The following is a 16,635-nucleotide window of genomic DNA, read 5'->3' as shown; positions in this document are numbered from 1 at the left end:
AAGACTTAAGTATGTCTTATCATATATAAGAGATGGAGACCTTATTAAATGCGAAACAGTAATATGCAAGTTTGTGTGAGATATTTCACACATACCTGCTCTTGAATACAAGCTGAGTATTTCCTTTGAAAATCTGAGAAAAAAAATCTCTTCTCTGGCTTACGAAGTATTTTCAATAACACAGAATAAAAATTCTGAGACCATTCTTAAGTAGGAAGACCTTTGATTTGGGGATCAGACCTTTACCATCTTGAAACACAAGTGTAGTTAACCAAGTGATAAACCTTACAGTGATAACACAATAGTTAGCATTCCCAGCTATTCTCAAGTCTGCAGACATACTGCTAGACAAGAAGGTTTCTCAATCTTCCAAAAGGAAAAGGAAATTCTGAAACCAAAGCTCATCCTAGGAATTCTGAGAAAACAATAAACTGAGTAAATTTAAAAATAAATCCTCTAGGTAACTATCAGATGTCTGGAAAACACCATAATTTTTCAGATATTTAAAAATAATTCACTTGAATTTAAAAAAGGATGAGTCTTTATATACAAAGATATAAAAAGGCTGAGTAACAGGTCATTTGCTGCCTTCTAAGAAACAGAAAAAATATCTAGATCTGGGAAAATCAATTGGTCTTTTTCTATGTTTGGAAAACACAACCAGTGATCGAGAGACTTTCCTGATAATGATAATAATAATAATGCATTGTGCAATTTCAGAATGGAAAACATTTCAGTGGAGTGTATTATTGCTACTGTCTTTCCAGTTAATAAAATGTGAAACACACAGTTTCTAAGATTGTGCACTTTTAGAGTACATAGTAAAAACAGCAGTGGTGTTGGAGGTAGCCCAGCAAGGTGAGTGTTATCCTTAGTTTTGCCCAGACTAGGGCAATTTTGTGGTAAATTCTACAAAAAACATGAAGGGAAAACTTTTTACTTGTTGATTTATTGGACTGTCCATCTTAATGCTTGCCACAAAGTTCCCACTTTCTGGATGTGAGCTAGGAGAGAGCAACCATGGTACTGTGGTCCAGGTTTTCATCAGCATGGTTTTATCTTGGATTGCCTCCTTTCTGGCAATCTCAACTCAGGCTAGAAACTCTTTTTATAATGATGATGTCCCTGGCTTTGTAAGGAAGCTATTACCTTGAGATTTAGCGTCTCACCTCCCAGCCTGACATTCTCCTTCTGAATGAAGTGGCTGAAAGAGGCAGCTCCCTGTGGATATAAGAGGAAGAGGCACTTACAGCGCCTTCTTTGCAGGCAGTTGTATAATGTGCATGCACAAGCTGAAACAGTGCAGAAAACTCCTGACTCTTGCATTTCTAAGGAGATACAGACATCTAGAAAGAATAATATTTTGATTACCAGTTAAAGAGAAGTCCATCAGCTACCTTTTTCCCCAAAGTCAGAGGTTCTGTCTTACTGGCATCACATGCCAACCTTTTTCAAATCCAATGTTACAGTAAGATAAGGCATGGCCAGTTCTCAATTTCATAGATGCAAAATTGTTAACAAATGCAGTGTTAATATCTGATGAGGAATAGTCAGTCAATGTCTTCCTACCCACAGAAAGTTTTCTACAGACCCTCTGCGTTCATTTCCAAATTCCTAATATTTAGCGGCAAAGATGCATTTTTGGTATGAAAACATGTAAAAATTTAATTCAAATCTGCTCTGTGTTTTGCCTGAGAGTTATTAAGATGCAGACTTCTTTGGTTTAAGTAGCTAAGCTTTCATTCTGAAACAATTATATGTCATAAATAATTTAAATGTGATTTGAAACATCATGGAAAACTGAGAATGTGATAATTCCCTCTTACCCTCTTTTTCAAATTTTAAGATACTCAAGTAGACATGACTTTTTTCCCCCATGTCTATGAACTTCCTTTCACACACTGTGGATACCATCACTGCTCAGAAATTGAAAATCATTGATTCCCAATTATACTGCTTTTGGCTTTTTCCTCCATTTGTTCCAGTTTGGGTTTTTTTGAACATGGGCAAGCATAGCTACAGACAGTATTTTGCATGGAATTTAATGAGTGGCTTGCATAATGGCACTGGTATGCCTATATTTCCTACTGCAAATGCTTTGCTGTATGTATTCCAGGATCATATCTGCCACCTTTGTGGTCTTGCTACACCAAAGACTCTGTTCTCCTGTGATCAGCTGGATCACACCTTTCTCTTTCCTAGTATTTCCTCCTAGTAAGTTCCCAGTTTACAGCAGAATTTATTAATCACCAGATAAATGACTTTGCGTCTTGCACTGTGAACTTTCTCCATTTCTGTTACTCAATCCTTAATGTCATCCAGACCAAATTTTACTCATTACTGAGAATACTTCTTAATATTATCTTATTAGCAGATGTCACTACCAATCCTACTTCTTGTTTTGAAGTCATTAATAATAAAGATAGGATCAGGGTAAGTTCTTCAAAAACTCCATTAGTACTACAGTTCCACATACAACTCTGCCCATTAGTTAATCATACACTTTCAAATCTGTGCACTTATGTTCAGCTTTGCTAACAATTTCATATATGGCATTATAGCAAATACTTTACAAAGAACCACCTTTGGTAAATGTTAGAATCAGACTTTCAAACACACCACTGGGGTTTTTCTTGTCCATAATGAAGTAAAATGGGCCCTACCAGACAGTTTCCAGAGGAAAATACTACACTGCTGAAGAGGAATGTTGATGTAAGATTTCAGCGACTTGTGGGCCTCCTAGTCAGAATTCATGTTAGATCTGCTCTGTGACCAGTCTTGTGAGCACGGTCGACTTAAAACAAGAACAGTGAAGGGAAAACATTATTCAACCACCAAGAACTCATATCTTAAAAAAACTACTAGCAGAACTAAAAGTGCTAGAAGTATGGGCTATACAGTGTGGTATAAAGAAAAGCTACGTAAGAAGCAGCAAGTACTGATAGAAAGTCCAAAAACTTGGTAATACTACCTTAGCCAGACCACTAGAAATTAAATGATAAAATATCTCATTCCAATCCTGCACTAAAATTTTAACTGAAGAGAGTCTCTCATCAGCCAGCATGTGATTAAGTTGGAAAGTATCCAATAATTTAATTTTTATTCATCTTCTGATAGCAATAGTCTTACCAAAGAAAGTATGCTTGTACTAGACATAACTATAAACAACATTTGTCACCTAGTAGCAATGGAAAACCTGGGCAGACTAGTGACAAGAGCTTCTCTGCTGCATGCTCAACTGCAACCAGATGTATCATATTACATGTATTGATAGGGGAATAAAATTGCATTATTTGTAAGATTCTCAGGAAAATGTTTTTTGATTGCTAGAATGCACTTTTAAGGGATGCAATTTTAAGCATGACTAAAATTAATGTAGGTAAACAGTGCAAATCTGCCAAACAAAATTCATCCTTAGCTTAAATCCCTTAAAGTTAATGGAAGTACATGTGGGGCACATTAACCCCTCAGACTTGTAATTCACTCTTCTTAAGTAAAGTTCTCAATTTTCCTTTCTCATTTAACTCCGATCCCCAAAGTTTCTTTTCCACTAAGACCTTTGAAAAGAACTGAACCACCAAAAGAACCTTATGTTTAGGTAGAGCAGCAATTCAGGGAAATCCTTAATATTAATTAAAAATCCTTAATATTAATATTAATTTAAAAATTAACCAGTAAGCTCTGTACAAATCATTCTGTTAATCACCTTATTATATTCTACCCTTCTTACCCTCTTTCATTTGGATTTTATAACTCTGCTTATAGTTCTCTTAACATAAATAAACACCACACACTTTACTTAATTTGTATAATAAAAAAGCCACAAACTGGCCGTAGATACAGCCATAACAAAGCACGCTGAGAGTCTCTCCAGGAAACACAATGTTTGCTTGTAAAGTGGTTCACGACATGCTTGCAATATTTTGCTGTTGCATATGGGAACTCATTTCTTTTCTTTTGTAAAAAGCAATTCACTTCATTTTTTGACTGTAATTAAAATCCTTAAAAATTTTTGTGACTAACAAAAATCATTTGATTGATGAATGTTTCTAAAGGGTCTAACCAGATTTAATGTTCCGGTCTCACAGGCTTACCTTGCTTCTGTGGACTGAACTCCCTCTAAATGGAAACCTGAGGCAGTCACATTAAAAATTCTTGTTTCCTGGCCTCATGTGACTTTTCCCAACCCAACTATTAATAGTTTGGTGCAGTTTTTTATTTTTCAATGAAACATCAAAATGTTGTGCAGAATGCATATAGTTTTTCTTAGGAAAAGCTAGTTTAAAAGGAAAAAGTCTTTCTGTTGACAAAAAAATGCTAATAGAAAATGTTCAACTAGTTCTACTGCCACAGTCCTTTTGAATGTCCCTAGCCTCAACTGGTCAAGAAGTGACAATCATAAAATCTTTTTCAGTCATGTTAACACCTGCCTGGTGTCAGATTGCCTTTCTGTAATTCCATGAGAGTTTCCTGGCAAAGTCTGTGCTGCAACATTTGCAGAGGGCTCCCATCTAATTATACCACAAGTATTGAAAATGAAGATGTCTCTCCTCTGGTTCAGCACTAGTTCAGCTTTCTCTGGAGCAATGTCCCCAATGTGAGATCTGCAAATCAAGCAATATGCTGCAAAATTTGGGGAGAATTCAGAGAAAACCTGTGAGATGGACTAGAATTGGAAAACAAGTATTGCATTGACTTGTAAAATAATATGTTTAGTTTATCAAAGAGAAGGTTAAGGTGCTATCCAGATGCAACCTTAAAATGCATCTAATATGGCAACAAAAATATCATAGGAGGGATTTTAAAACAGCAAGGAAAGTTACTGGAAGATCTAATGATTGGAAACAGACACCATGCAAAATCTAGATTACAAGCAAGCTACAAAGTTATGACTCTGAACATGTTAGGAAGAATTGTGGTAGCTTCTCTATGCTTTTAAACTAAGATTCAGGGTCTATTTCAACCGTAAATATTGTACTTAAAACACAAGATGGTTCTAGAAAATCCTGTTTTATACAGTGGAACTGATGAGATGACTACAGTGGTCCCTTCTGTCCTTAAAATCTATGATTTTCTGAATACCTTTTTCTCTAGCATAACACCGTACAGCCACAATGCAGTAATTTCAGTCTGACTTTTTTTTTTCTGTCTTCTATTATGTTTTGTTTGCTTTGCTGGCTTTGTATTTTTTTGTTCCTTTTCTTTTTTGTTTGGGGTTTTTTGTTTGTTTCTTTTACTCCAGGAATTGGTCAAGGAGTTCCAGTGGTGGCCCTCATTGTGGAAGGTGGTCCCAATGTTATCTCCATTGTTCTGGAGTACCTGCGAGACACTCCTCCTGTTCCCGTTGTGATATGCGATGGCAGTGGTCGGGCATCTGACATCCTTGCCTTTGGTCACAAATACTCTGAAGAAGGAGGGTAAGTAATTTTCTAGTGTGTGTTCTTTCTTCATCCACAGGTTCAATGTGGTGGTAAGATAGAGCCCAGGAAATTATTAGCAATGTAGTGCAAAAGCGATACCTTCCTCACATGGTTGTTTCCATCACTGATAGGGGTGAAATACTGAAGGTATGCAGAACAAAAAAAAAAGAGGGGGCGGTTAAAGCAACACTAAGGAAAGTCTGCAGAATAAAACAGAGATGTAGAAACTCTCATGTAGTTACTTGCCATGACATGTAACACATTAACAAGTACAATGTATGGTATCTTGCAGTTGCAGGTCAATGGATTCAGTCAAGGGGCACGGGGAATTATTTTCACTGGCTTAGGTATGCTGTCATTATAACACAGTGTACTGCTGTCTTCAGGTTTCATTTAGCCCTACATGTTCATATAAGCTAGTTTGTATTTGCCTTGCCTATTAAGCGTAATTCTGCACACTCACTTATAATCACACATGACTGCTTGTGCACTGATCTACCAAACCTTGACTATCATCTACCAAACCTGTCATTTCATCACAGAAGGTGATCAGGTTGTCAAGCATGACTTCCCCTTGGTGAATCCGCAATGACTACTCCTCATTATCTTCACGTACTTCATGTGCCTGGATATGGTTTCCTGGATTAGCTGCTCCATCACTTCCCCAGGGATCAAGGTGAAGCTGACCAGCCTGTAGTTCCCTGAGTCCTCCTTCTTGCTCTTCTTGAAGATAGGTGTGACCATTGCTTTTCCCTAGTCCTCAGGCAATTTTTCAAAGATTATGGGGTGACCTTACAATGACATTAGCTAGCTCCCTCAGCATTCATGAGGGAATCGGGGCCTATGGACTTATGTATGTCCAGCTTGTTTAAATACTCCCTAACCTGATCTTTTACCACCAAGGGTATTACTTCCTCCCTCCAGACTTGCCCCCGGTCTCTGGGGTCTGGGGTTGAAGGCGGCATTCAGTACTTCAGCCTTTCTATGTCCTATGTCACCACGTCCCCTGCCACATTCAGTCAGCTTAGAGGAGGTGATACTGGAATATTACCCAGCTTTCTTGGGCCCCACTTCCCTCTGGGTTTTATCCCATAGGACTCTTCCAAGCAGATCCTCAAAGAGGCCAATCTGCTCTCCTCAAGTCCAGGGTTGTGATTTTGCTTTTTGCCTTCTTCCTCCTCTCAGAATCCTGTACTCTACCATCTCATGGTCACTGTAGCCAAGACTGCCTTTGACCTTCACAACCCCACTGAGTCCCTCTATGTTGGGGAATATGAGGTCTAGCAGAGTACCTCTCCTCATTGACTGCTCTATCACTTGTGTCAGGAAGTTCTTGTCATTGCACTCCAGGAACCTCCAAGATTGCTTACACCCTGCTGTGTTGTCCCTCCAGCAGATATCTGTCTCAGGCCTGTGAACATGAAGCTGCTCCTAGCGGTCTGTAGAGGGCTCTTCCTGCTCATGCAGCTTATAGCAGACACCCACTGCAATGTCCCCCTTACCTGTCTTCCCTTTAATCCTAACCCATAAACTTTCACTTGGCTCATCATCCATCCCCAGGTAGAGCTCCACACACTCCAGCTGTTCTGTCATAAAGGGCAAGTCCAACTCCTCATCTTCCCAGCCTGCCTTTCTTAAGAGCTTGTATCCCTCCATTGCAATACCTCCAGTCATGGGAGCCATCCCACCATGCTTCTGTAACCCCAACAAGATCATAGCCCTGCAATTGCACACAGATCCAACTCATTTTGTTTGTCACACATACTGTGCACTTTAGTACACAGGCACCCCAGCATACTGATTTAGTAGAAGGGGCTTTGGGGATTTCTCCATGATGGCACCCTGTAGGTACTTCCTTGCTTACATAAAAATGATGGAGGTGAGCTTGCTTAAGACCTGTTTCACTGATTTTGTGATCCCTTCTCATCCCATCACTCCAGGTTCTTCACTCATCAGCCCTGTGCATCACAGTCTCACAGAGCTGCTGGTGACTCCACCTCCCGCAGCATTCCTACTTTAAAGCCCTTCTTACCAGATCAGCCATTTTGGCCAGGGTAGCTTTGTGAGGTGTATCCCATCTCTCACAAGCAGATAATGATCTGCAGACAAGGTCCCATGGTAATAGAACCCAGAACCCTGTCACCAACACCAGCTCTGCAGCCACTTATTGACCTATATTATCAGTGTCCTCTTCCCCACACCCTTTCCTCTGACCAGCAGGATTGAGGACAACACCACCTGAGTCCCTATGACCTTGACTACTGCTCCCAGAGCTTTGTAGTCACTTTTGATACTCTCCAGGTTTCCCCTTGCAGTATACTTCTTGACCACATGGAAGAACAGCAGCGGTCAGATAAGCTTTGGCAGTCCCTTCACAATATGCAAGTTCTGGTCCCCAGCAGACAAACCTCTCTAGTTGATAGGTAAGGTCAACAGATGAATGTTTCTATCCCCTGCAACAAGGAGTTCCCCATTATAATCACTCACTGGTTGTTCCTGGTGGTCTTGCATGGATTAGGGTCAGGTAGCGCAGTTCCTTTGCTTGAAGGCACATGTGGCTTCTCTTCAAATTTGAGAGTGTTGTCCCAAAAGTGGGATTGTGTACCCAGTCTGCAACATGCCAATATACACACAGAGTAGAGATATTTTATATATAGCATATTTGTGCAGACATGGGCACTAGGCAGTATCCCACAAAGCTAGCACACCCCAGAGAGGAATCACCACACACTTATCCCATTACATGATTAGCAAAAACAATAGAGAACCCTCCCGAGTTTACATTCATTGGCTAGTAATTACCACATTGTTTATTATTGGTTACGCATATTTACAGTGGTACACATGCTTCTAGAAAGAGGTGGGGGTAATCTTCAGAGTCCCTCAACTAAGTTGGTGGTCATGATCTCCACCTGCCACCTTTACGTTTACCCTAGTTACTGTGGATTCTGCTGATCGCATGACAGTTACATTTTTCAAGAGGGCAGAAACAACTAAATCTTCATGGTTTACTGCTTAAGTACAAATACTTCTTCATCTTCTTAACCACCAAATCTGGGTTCATTAACTTTTTTCAGTTGTGTTGTCTCCTACTGACCTATGCCCTAGAATCTTTCATTTAGTCTCAGACACCAAGAGCAGTGAACCTATTTTGTTGTTGTAAGCCGTTAGGTGAGGCAGGAGCCTTACTCTTGGTGCCAGCAGTCACCAGATTTCATCCTCTGCTTTCTCCAGAGGTTGCACTTACCTAAATACTAGGTGTGGATACTGATTGCATCTCTGTTGCAGTTGCAGTCCAGGGTTCTTCAAGCTGTTGCATCTCATATAAGATCCTGTCTATGTCCTTGTCATGTTCTCTGATGATGCATAGCCTGCTCACTTCCTTTCGTAACTCCTATGCTTGGTGGCACAGCTACTCCAAGATGGCAGACCTGCAGGAAAGAAAGCCATCTCTCCTGGCATCAAAGATAGACCCTGCAGCGTGGGACATGGAGAGCTGTGTCCACCACCCAAAGCTCCATCTATATTAAAGCCTCTGCTCTGGCAGGGGCAGCTACTCCAGCACCTGCCAGGAAGATTACCCTGTATCATGTCACCATCATACCTGAGACTGTTAACACTGGAACAAATTCATCTGAAGCCTTCTTTGCACCCCCTTGCACAAGCTGCAGCATCTGTTGGCTGTACTCTTAGCCTGGTTCTTATATAGACCTTTCCTGAATACCAGCCAATGGGTGCTTGATCCTCCCTAATATGGGGTCAGTTGCAAATAAGACACCCTGGGTCAACGGCTGCTCATCACGCTCATTAGAAAATGCTGGAGCTTTCTCAGACCCATACCCTTGTGGCTCCAGGGAGACCTTATTGCAGCCTTTCAGTACTTCTAAAGAAGGCTCATAAGAAAGATGGGGACAGACTTTTTAGTGGGGTTTGTAGCAATAGGGGGCAAGGGGTAATGGTTTTGATCTAAAAGAGGTTGGATTTAGGCTAGGTAGAAGGAAGAAATTTTTCACAATGAGGTTGGTGAACCACTGGTACAGGTTACCCAGAGAGGTGGTAGATGCCCCATCCCCAGCAACATTCCAGGTCAGGTTGGACAGGGCTCTGAGCAACCTGATCTAGTTGAAGATGGCCCTGCTCATTGCAGGGGGGTTGGACTACATGACCTTTAAAGGTCCATTTTAACCCAAACTATTCGATGATTTCATCATAATAAACTCCTGCCTGTAAGAAAGGCAAGTGATAGAATCACTAGAGGCAGAACAAGCAAGTCATATCTTACCTGAGATGCTCAAGTCTGGCTTTGTGGGAGCTATTATTTTCCCTTACTATGGGTCTTCTTTTCATAGTGGTGCCATTCCAGGTGGTGCCTGCAATATTATCAAATAGTATAATTTTTTTTTTCCTTTTTTTTTTTTCCCCATTCACTTTGCACTAAATAGAATGCACAAACTATGAAATTTGTAAAGCTAGCTACTGGGAATTTCTGTGTGTTCACCTTGCTTCAGAAAACATCAGTCTAAAATGCAATGATATTTTTAAGAATACCACAAATGAAACACCAAAACACCACTATTATTTATATTCATAAAAATATTTTACCCAAATTCATTAGAGTTCAGATACAAATTGGGTACTTTTCCCCCTCTGTAAACTATTTCTGAATAGTGCTTAGCAAATGAGGAGAATAACTGAATAATGGGCATGTTAACTGAGTTCAGCTACTAGCTTTTTCTTTTGGATAGAATCTAAGTAGGTTATACAAAACTCTGTCTATTAGGCTCTAAATCAATGTAACATGTCCAAATTGCATGCAGAATTTAATTCTGCAATCCACTGTGCAATCAGACTATACTGTCAAAAATTTATTTTAATTCTGGCTGCTGGCTGCAAATCAGGGTCTTATCCCGAGACACAGCGTATCTTCCAACTGCTATGCACTGGATATCTGATCTAAGTAATTCAAAAACCACATCATTCATGGCAACAGCAGACTCAGAACTTGCGTGTTGGTATTATGCTATTTTTTCAGCATCTTAAATTCTCACTCATTGCAGACTGGTATGGATTAATTTTCTACGTAAAAGGATATGTGTATATGTGTACTAAGCACTGCTGTGAGTTTTTAAGTTTAGTTGAAAAGTTCTTTCCAAAAGGAAAAGAATTATGTCTGGAGGTGAAGGAAGACAAAATATAGTTCTGTCTCTGAGTTTAGATCAGTGTGGAGCCAATCCGTGCTCTGAGAGAGATCCTTAAGGGTATTCATCAATTGCATATCTGCCCAACAGGTCCTTTTGTATCAGGTTTCACAGAATTGTGATGTGTCTGCCTTCCCTCCTCATTATGTATCCTTCCTAATTGATTTCACGTGGCAGAAAAAGGAACAATTTTTTATATTAATCACGGTGCCGTACCCCTTCGCAATGTCAATGTATGTGTGTCCCTGAAAAGACCAGAAAAAAGAACCTTGAATCTGCCTTATTTTAAGGACTGATTGTAGGCTTTCCTCACGACGAGGCAGACATCCCACTAACCTAGGGCAGTCTTCGGGCGCGTAGTGTAACTGTAAGCAAGACTTCACCGGGCTGCAGTGGAATGAGGCTACCAGCACACAGAGAGCCGTGCCGGCGCTGCCTTGCAGGAGGTGCTGCCTGCGCCTACGTGATGTACCAGGAACAGGTCAGAAGGGGCTGTGAAGCATACCTTGAAGTAAAGCTGCCTTTGGAGGTGAATCAGTTTTGAGGCCTCAGTGTCTCCTCTCTTTCACTGAAATTCCAGGGGGAAGGCAAGGCAAGATATGCAGTTTCCCACTGGGGAGTCAGCATTGTAATATCAGGTATGCAGACTTAACGCAGGTGGGTTTTTTCAAATTTGCCATAACTTTAATGTCAGGGACTACATATTGCCTTGGTCTGAAAAGTCTTGAAGAGAGTATTAAGAATGTACAAGCTGGCTACATTTCACTACATGCAAATAAAATTCTCATTAGCAAGCTAAGTTGCCAGTACCTTTTACATCTTAATGACAAACAAACTATGTACATGGGGTAACCTAAATGAAAAGGCAGCTTAAATGCAACCTTCCCCATGTGGTGAATTGGAAGAATTATTCGGTTGCTCATCACTATTGGCCCTAATTTAAAGGTCAGGTTCTCCAGGCTCTGAAGCACTTAATTTCTCATTTACTTAAAAGTTGAAAACATGTTGAACAGCATTGAGGGGTAAGAACATATGATTGATCATAAACACCCAAATTTAGTCCCTCCTGAGCCCTAAGTGAATGTCCTAGTTGTTAATAACTCTCCTTCACATAAAGCCGAATTATTTTTGACTGTATAATCAAGGATGCCTTCTCATTTCATTGTCTTGCATCAAAGCACAAGCTGGAAGTAAAACAACTGTAAAGTGCAACTATTTATGGGCTCATTCAGTAGTTTTTAATCCTCAGGGATTTTTTTAAATTAAATGCTGAATTTAAAAGGAGAAAAATGAAATACTAGGTTTAAAACTATGTCACTTCTTAGACAAATATTTCCTTAAAGAATAGGAAATTACTTGTAATATTCGAATGCAGTCTCCAAGCTGAGCTTATAGCATATTAACTACACCATCAGTTCTACTCCTGCGAGCATGAGGCCCTTAAGGAATTCAATTCAATGCCATAAAAATGTACTTCTTGCCTAATGCTCACAAGGAAACATAAAACATTCTCTGTGATTTAAATGAGCATCCTCATGTGAGAATCATTAAAGATTGCCTTTGGATTGATCTGTCTCTGCATCCACTGGGGCATAGTTTTTAGGTTTCTTAACTGAAGTATATTACTGAAATCCCTTCTTTTCTAATACAGAAAATATAGGGATTTTTCACTTCGAGCAAAAGGGATCATGATGTAGGTATGCTGTGGGTCTGGGTCTTATGTATTCCCCATGGTGTCTACCACATCATGGGGGATCATGAGTACTGTCACATCTGAATTATTTTGCAAGATTGTTTTCAGATTGCATATTTCGATATCATTACTTTTCTTTTGTAACAAAGTACTTTGCAAATCAAAAGCTGGATAGAAGAAGATAATTTCTTGGTTGAAATACAATCATGTCTCTTTTGGTGAAGGGACAACCATTATAAACATAGTCGGGGAGAATGGTGTGGAAGAACAACCCCCAGTGAAGAGCTGCAAGTAAAGCTGATTCCTCATAAAATTATCCAGAAATCCTTCCTGTTTGATATAGAACAAAGGAATGATTACATTTATTTTCTGTCTCTTCTCATAACAATGCTATGCAAAATGTGTGGATTTAAAAAGTATGAGAAATTCAGTCAGTCATACAGAATCGCACACTCTGTATTATTTGTAATTCCAATGGAAGAAACTATCAGCAGAGCCTCTGGTCATGTTTCTTACATATGGTCTGATTGTCCAAAGTGCAAATCATAATTAAAACAGAAAATCTCCTAAGCTTCCCATAAAGGAGGGCAGGGAATGGTTTTCACATCACACTGGTACTTTATGGATATGTTTTCTTTATCCTGAATAAAAGGAATAATTAAAACAAAAGAATTCACAAATGAAAAATTAGAAACAGATTATGTGCAGTTCATTGAATGGAGTGTTTCATTTTGAGAATTTCAAAGCTTTTGATAACAATAATTTTTTTAAAATCTATAATGAACTTGCATTTTGAAATCAAGTTAGGGTATACTCTTTATAAATCTCTAGTACACTGTATGACTCCAGTACTGAAAATCTCAGGAGAAAAAAGGCTAAACAATTTAGGGAGCTGGCTATGGGCCAGATCTTTCAAATCCTCTCCAATGTCCACTACAAAATCCTATGCCATGGGTTTGAAAGACTATAATGTTATTGAGTGGAATGTCTATTATCTCCTCAAATATTAAGCATTACTTAAAAAAAAAATTCTTTCTGAGGAGGGAGGATGCCAAAATGCTGTCATCTGTCTCTTCTGCATTGGCCAAAGCAGTGAAGGGAGTTCTGCTTTGCTGTGTAATCTTCCAGTGTAACTTGGACTTAGTATGTCACTTTATTTACTTTGTCACTTCAGTGTTTTTAAGTGGCATCTTCTGATGGATCCAAGGCATCTTTCTCCATTTTTTCCTGTGGTAGGACCATGCAGGTCAGTTGTGATAATCAGATGCATCAAGACTAATGTTGGCATCTTCTTAAAAAAATAAATAAATCTCTTAGTAACAATTATGAGTAGATTTTTTTCCTGAAACTAAATGTAGATGTATTTAGTTCTACTTTAGATGCCATATTTTTGACAGTAGATATCTGAACTCCATCAAAAATCCAGCTCCTCTGGGAAAAAGAAACCAAATGCTGGATACCTGGACTGGTAGGAAAATGGGCCTGTCTTACATATTTAGGGAATGAAAGAACAGGTTTCAGCATTGTGGGGAACAAAAGAAAAGAAAAGGTTAAATTGTCTTCTTGTAGGACATGTTGTTTAGGCAGGAGCAAGTTACCTGCAGTATTGCTTCAATGACAAATTAAGTGGAATTCAGGGAATCTTGCCATCAAAATGTCCCAAACGGGAATTTATTGGTATGTTATAAAATATTTTCTGAACTGAGCCTAGCAGGAAAAATGATAAAAATACTATTTCCATCTGACACTGTCCAGTTTTCTTAGGCGAGAGTATACTGACTTTGAAGGAAGTCATAATCATTGAGTTTCAGGCTGGTAAAGTGGGCGTTTTTTACGCCTGTGAAGCTTTATGCATATGAGGTTCATAATCCATGACGGAGCCTGCTGAATATACTGTTCCCAAGTTAGTGGACGAGAATCTCCTGTGTTCTAGGTTAGACCTCTAATCACAAGACTCAAGGAGCCATCTCCCTTCCCCCAAATCTAAAATTAGGAATTCATGATTCTTAAAAATGTGTGCTGAATTTGTATGTGTAACAAATGTAGTTGTCTTTGCATAGTAAATAGATCATCACCTCACCTGAAAGTCCCAGTTATTTTGCTCACAGTAGTCTGTGAAGTTACTTGTCTTACATGCATTGGATTTGGTGTATGCATCATAGATTTAGCCTTTAACAGGGTGGCACAGTTTTTATTTGCCCAGTCTGGGTTACACAATTGGGAACACTGATCTGATACCATCTAACATTTTTAGACTCCTAAGGAGTAAATGTGATATAGTCTTGATATGACTGATTACAGTTTACACAAAGCTTAATTCAGCTATGATTACGTTATCAGAAAGCTTGCTATTATTGTTTTGCTTTTTGATTACAATCATTTCAAGTTTTTCATCTCACACAGACATTGAACAGGCTCGCTGTAGAATTGCAGAACAATGAGATATTAAAAAAAAAAGTACTTAATAAGGCTAGAAAACTGCATAAATCAAATGATGACAACAGGAAGTTTCTGAGCAGTGGTACTTCAACAGATGTGTACCACTGTAGTTAGGGAACCACCTCTGGTACTTTCTTATAAAAAAAACCTCCATATCTTTCACATGGAGTTTGCTTTACATGCTATGTAAACTATGATATGATAGAGTTTCTGGTAGCTTTAATTCAGGAAAGGAAAGTGATGGCTGCTTACAAAGCCTCGGGGCTTAATTCTGCTTTTACTCAATGTTTATGAAGGCAAATTTCTCTGGCTTTCTCTGTGTGTCAGCCTGAGAGAGCACCAATTTCTGAAATGAAATTTCGTGTTTGGATTATACATTTTTTTTAAGGAAAATTAAATTATGATAAGAAAACAGGATGGTTTTCATCCCAGGATCCTTGGAAATGTTTTCTGAAGTTCTCTAATTTCAAATTCTTCCAATTCCATGTATTTTTTGCATATAATTCATATACTTTTCATACTATTTCATGAATCACAGAATCATTAAGGTTGGAAAAGACCTTTAAGATCATCAAGTCCAACCACCAACCCAACACCACCATGCCCACTAAACCATGTCCTGAAGTGCCACGTCCACATGTTTCTTGAACACTTCCACGGATGGTGACTCCACCACCTCCCTGGGCAGCCTGTTCCAATGCTTGACCACTCTCCCAGTAAATAAATTTGTCCTAATATCTAATCTAAACCTCCCGTGGTGCAACTTGCAGCCATTTCTTCTTGTCCTATCGCTGGTTACTTGGGAGGAGAGACCAACACCCACCTCACTACAATCCCCTTTCAGGTAGTTGTAGAGAGCGATAAGGTCTCCCCTCAGCCTCCTCTTCTCCAGACTAAACAACCCCAGTTCCCTCAGCCGCTTCTCATAAGACTTGTGCTCCAGACCCCTCACCAGCTTCGTTGCCCTTCTCTGGACACGCTCCAGCACCTCAGCATCCTTCTTGTAGTGAGGGGCCCAGAACTGAACACAGTATTCAAGGTGCGGCCTCACCAGTGCCGAGTACAGGGGCACAATCACTTCCCTACTCCTGCTGGCCACACTATTCCTGATACAGGCCAGGATGCTGTTGGCCTTCTTGGCCACCTGGGCACACTGCTGGCTCATGTTCAGCCAGCTGTCAGCCAGCACCCCCAGTCCTTTTTTCCTTCCTAGTTCGAAGGATGGAAAATTGCATAGTTCTGAACTACTTACGTATACAGTGATAGCACTATTTCGTTAAGAACAGCCTTCTCGATGAAAGTAAATTTACAACTGCTTTTTTTTAAAGAGCTTGAAAAAAGCGCTTCAGAATTTATATCATATATGGTCTACTAATATGCAACTCAAAGTATGTTAGTGCTTTTCAGTGTGTCAGCCTTTCCAGCCTTTAACGTGGAGTGAATCAACATTTCTACCTGTGCTCTGACATCTTGTTTCATGTGCTTGCAACATCCCTGCTTCTACACAAGAGGCAAGGTTACTTTTCTTGTAACTCCCACATGGAAAGACCTCTGGTGTCAGCTGTCATTGCTGCCCACCAAGAGGGTTGGAGGTTTTAGCTCATTGAATGTTGCCTTTTTGTGAGGGAAGCAGGTCACACTGCAGGGAAGGAGTGCTTACATAGTGAGAGCGCAGTAAATGCAGTGTTTTCGCCTCTCTAGTATCCCAGGAAAAAGCAAAGCACATCTGGGGCCATACTGCTCCTTGATGAAAAGAGTAATTGCAGAGTTAGGCTCTCCATTCAAGAGTCTGTAATAAAGACAACAGGAGGAGCTAGGCATAGTAAGAACAGTAATGTACAGCGTTGCCTAAAACCCCATGTAAACTCATTTTAATCCAAACACA

The 16,635-nt window shown here is 39.7% G+C and overlaps 1 protein-coding gene across 1 annotated transcript in view; it reads left to right on the top strand.

The window, feature by feature from the left end:
- Positions 1 to 16,635, top strand: part of LOC104621397 (transient receptor potential cation channel subfamily M member 3) — a gene marked incomplete at both ends in the record, with an annotated part of 84,051 nt that overhangs the window by 15,490 nt on the left and 51,926 nt on the right. The window contains one exon of the mRNA XM_010287872.1: positions 5,243 to 5,417. Within this exon, the coding sequence (XP_010286174.1) occupies positions 5,243 to 5,417 (175 nt within the window). The remainder of the gene's footprint in view (positions 1 to 5,242; positions 5,418 to 16,635) is intronic.

This window comes from Phaethon lepturus, unplaced genomic scaffold, assembly GCF_000687285.1.
Source record: "Phaethon lepturus isolate BGI_N335 unplaced genomic scaffold, ASM68728v1 scaffold14790, whole genome shotgun sequence".
Lineage (NCBI taxonomy): Eukaryota > Metazoa > Chordata > Aves > Phaethontiformes > Phaethontidae > Phaethon > Phaethon lepturus.
This window is presented reverse-complemented; position numbering and strand designations above follow the sequence as displayed.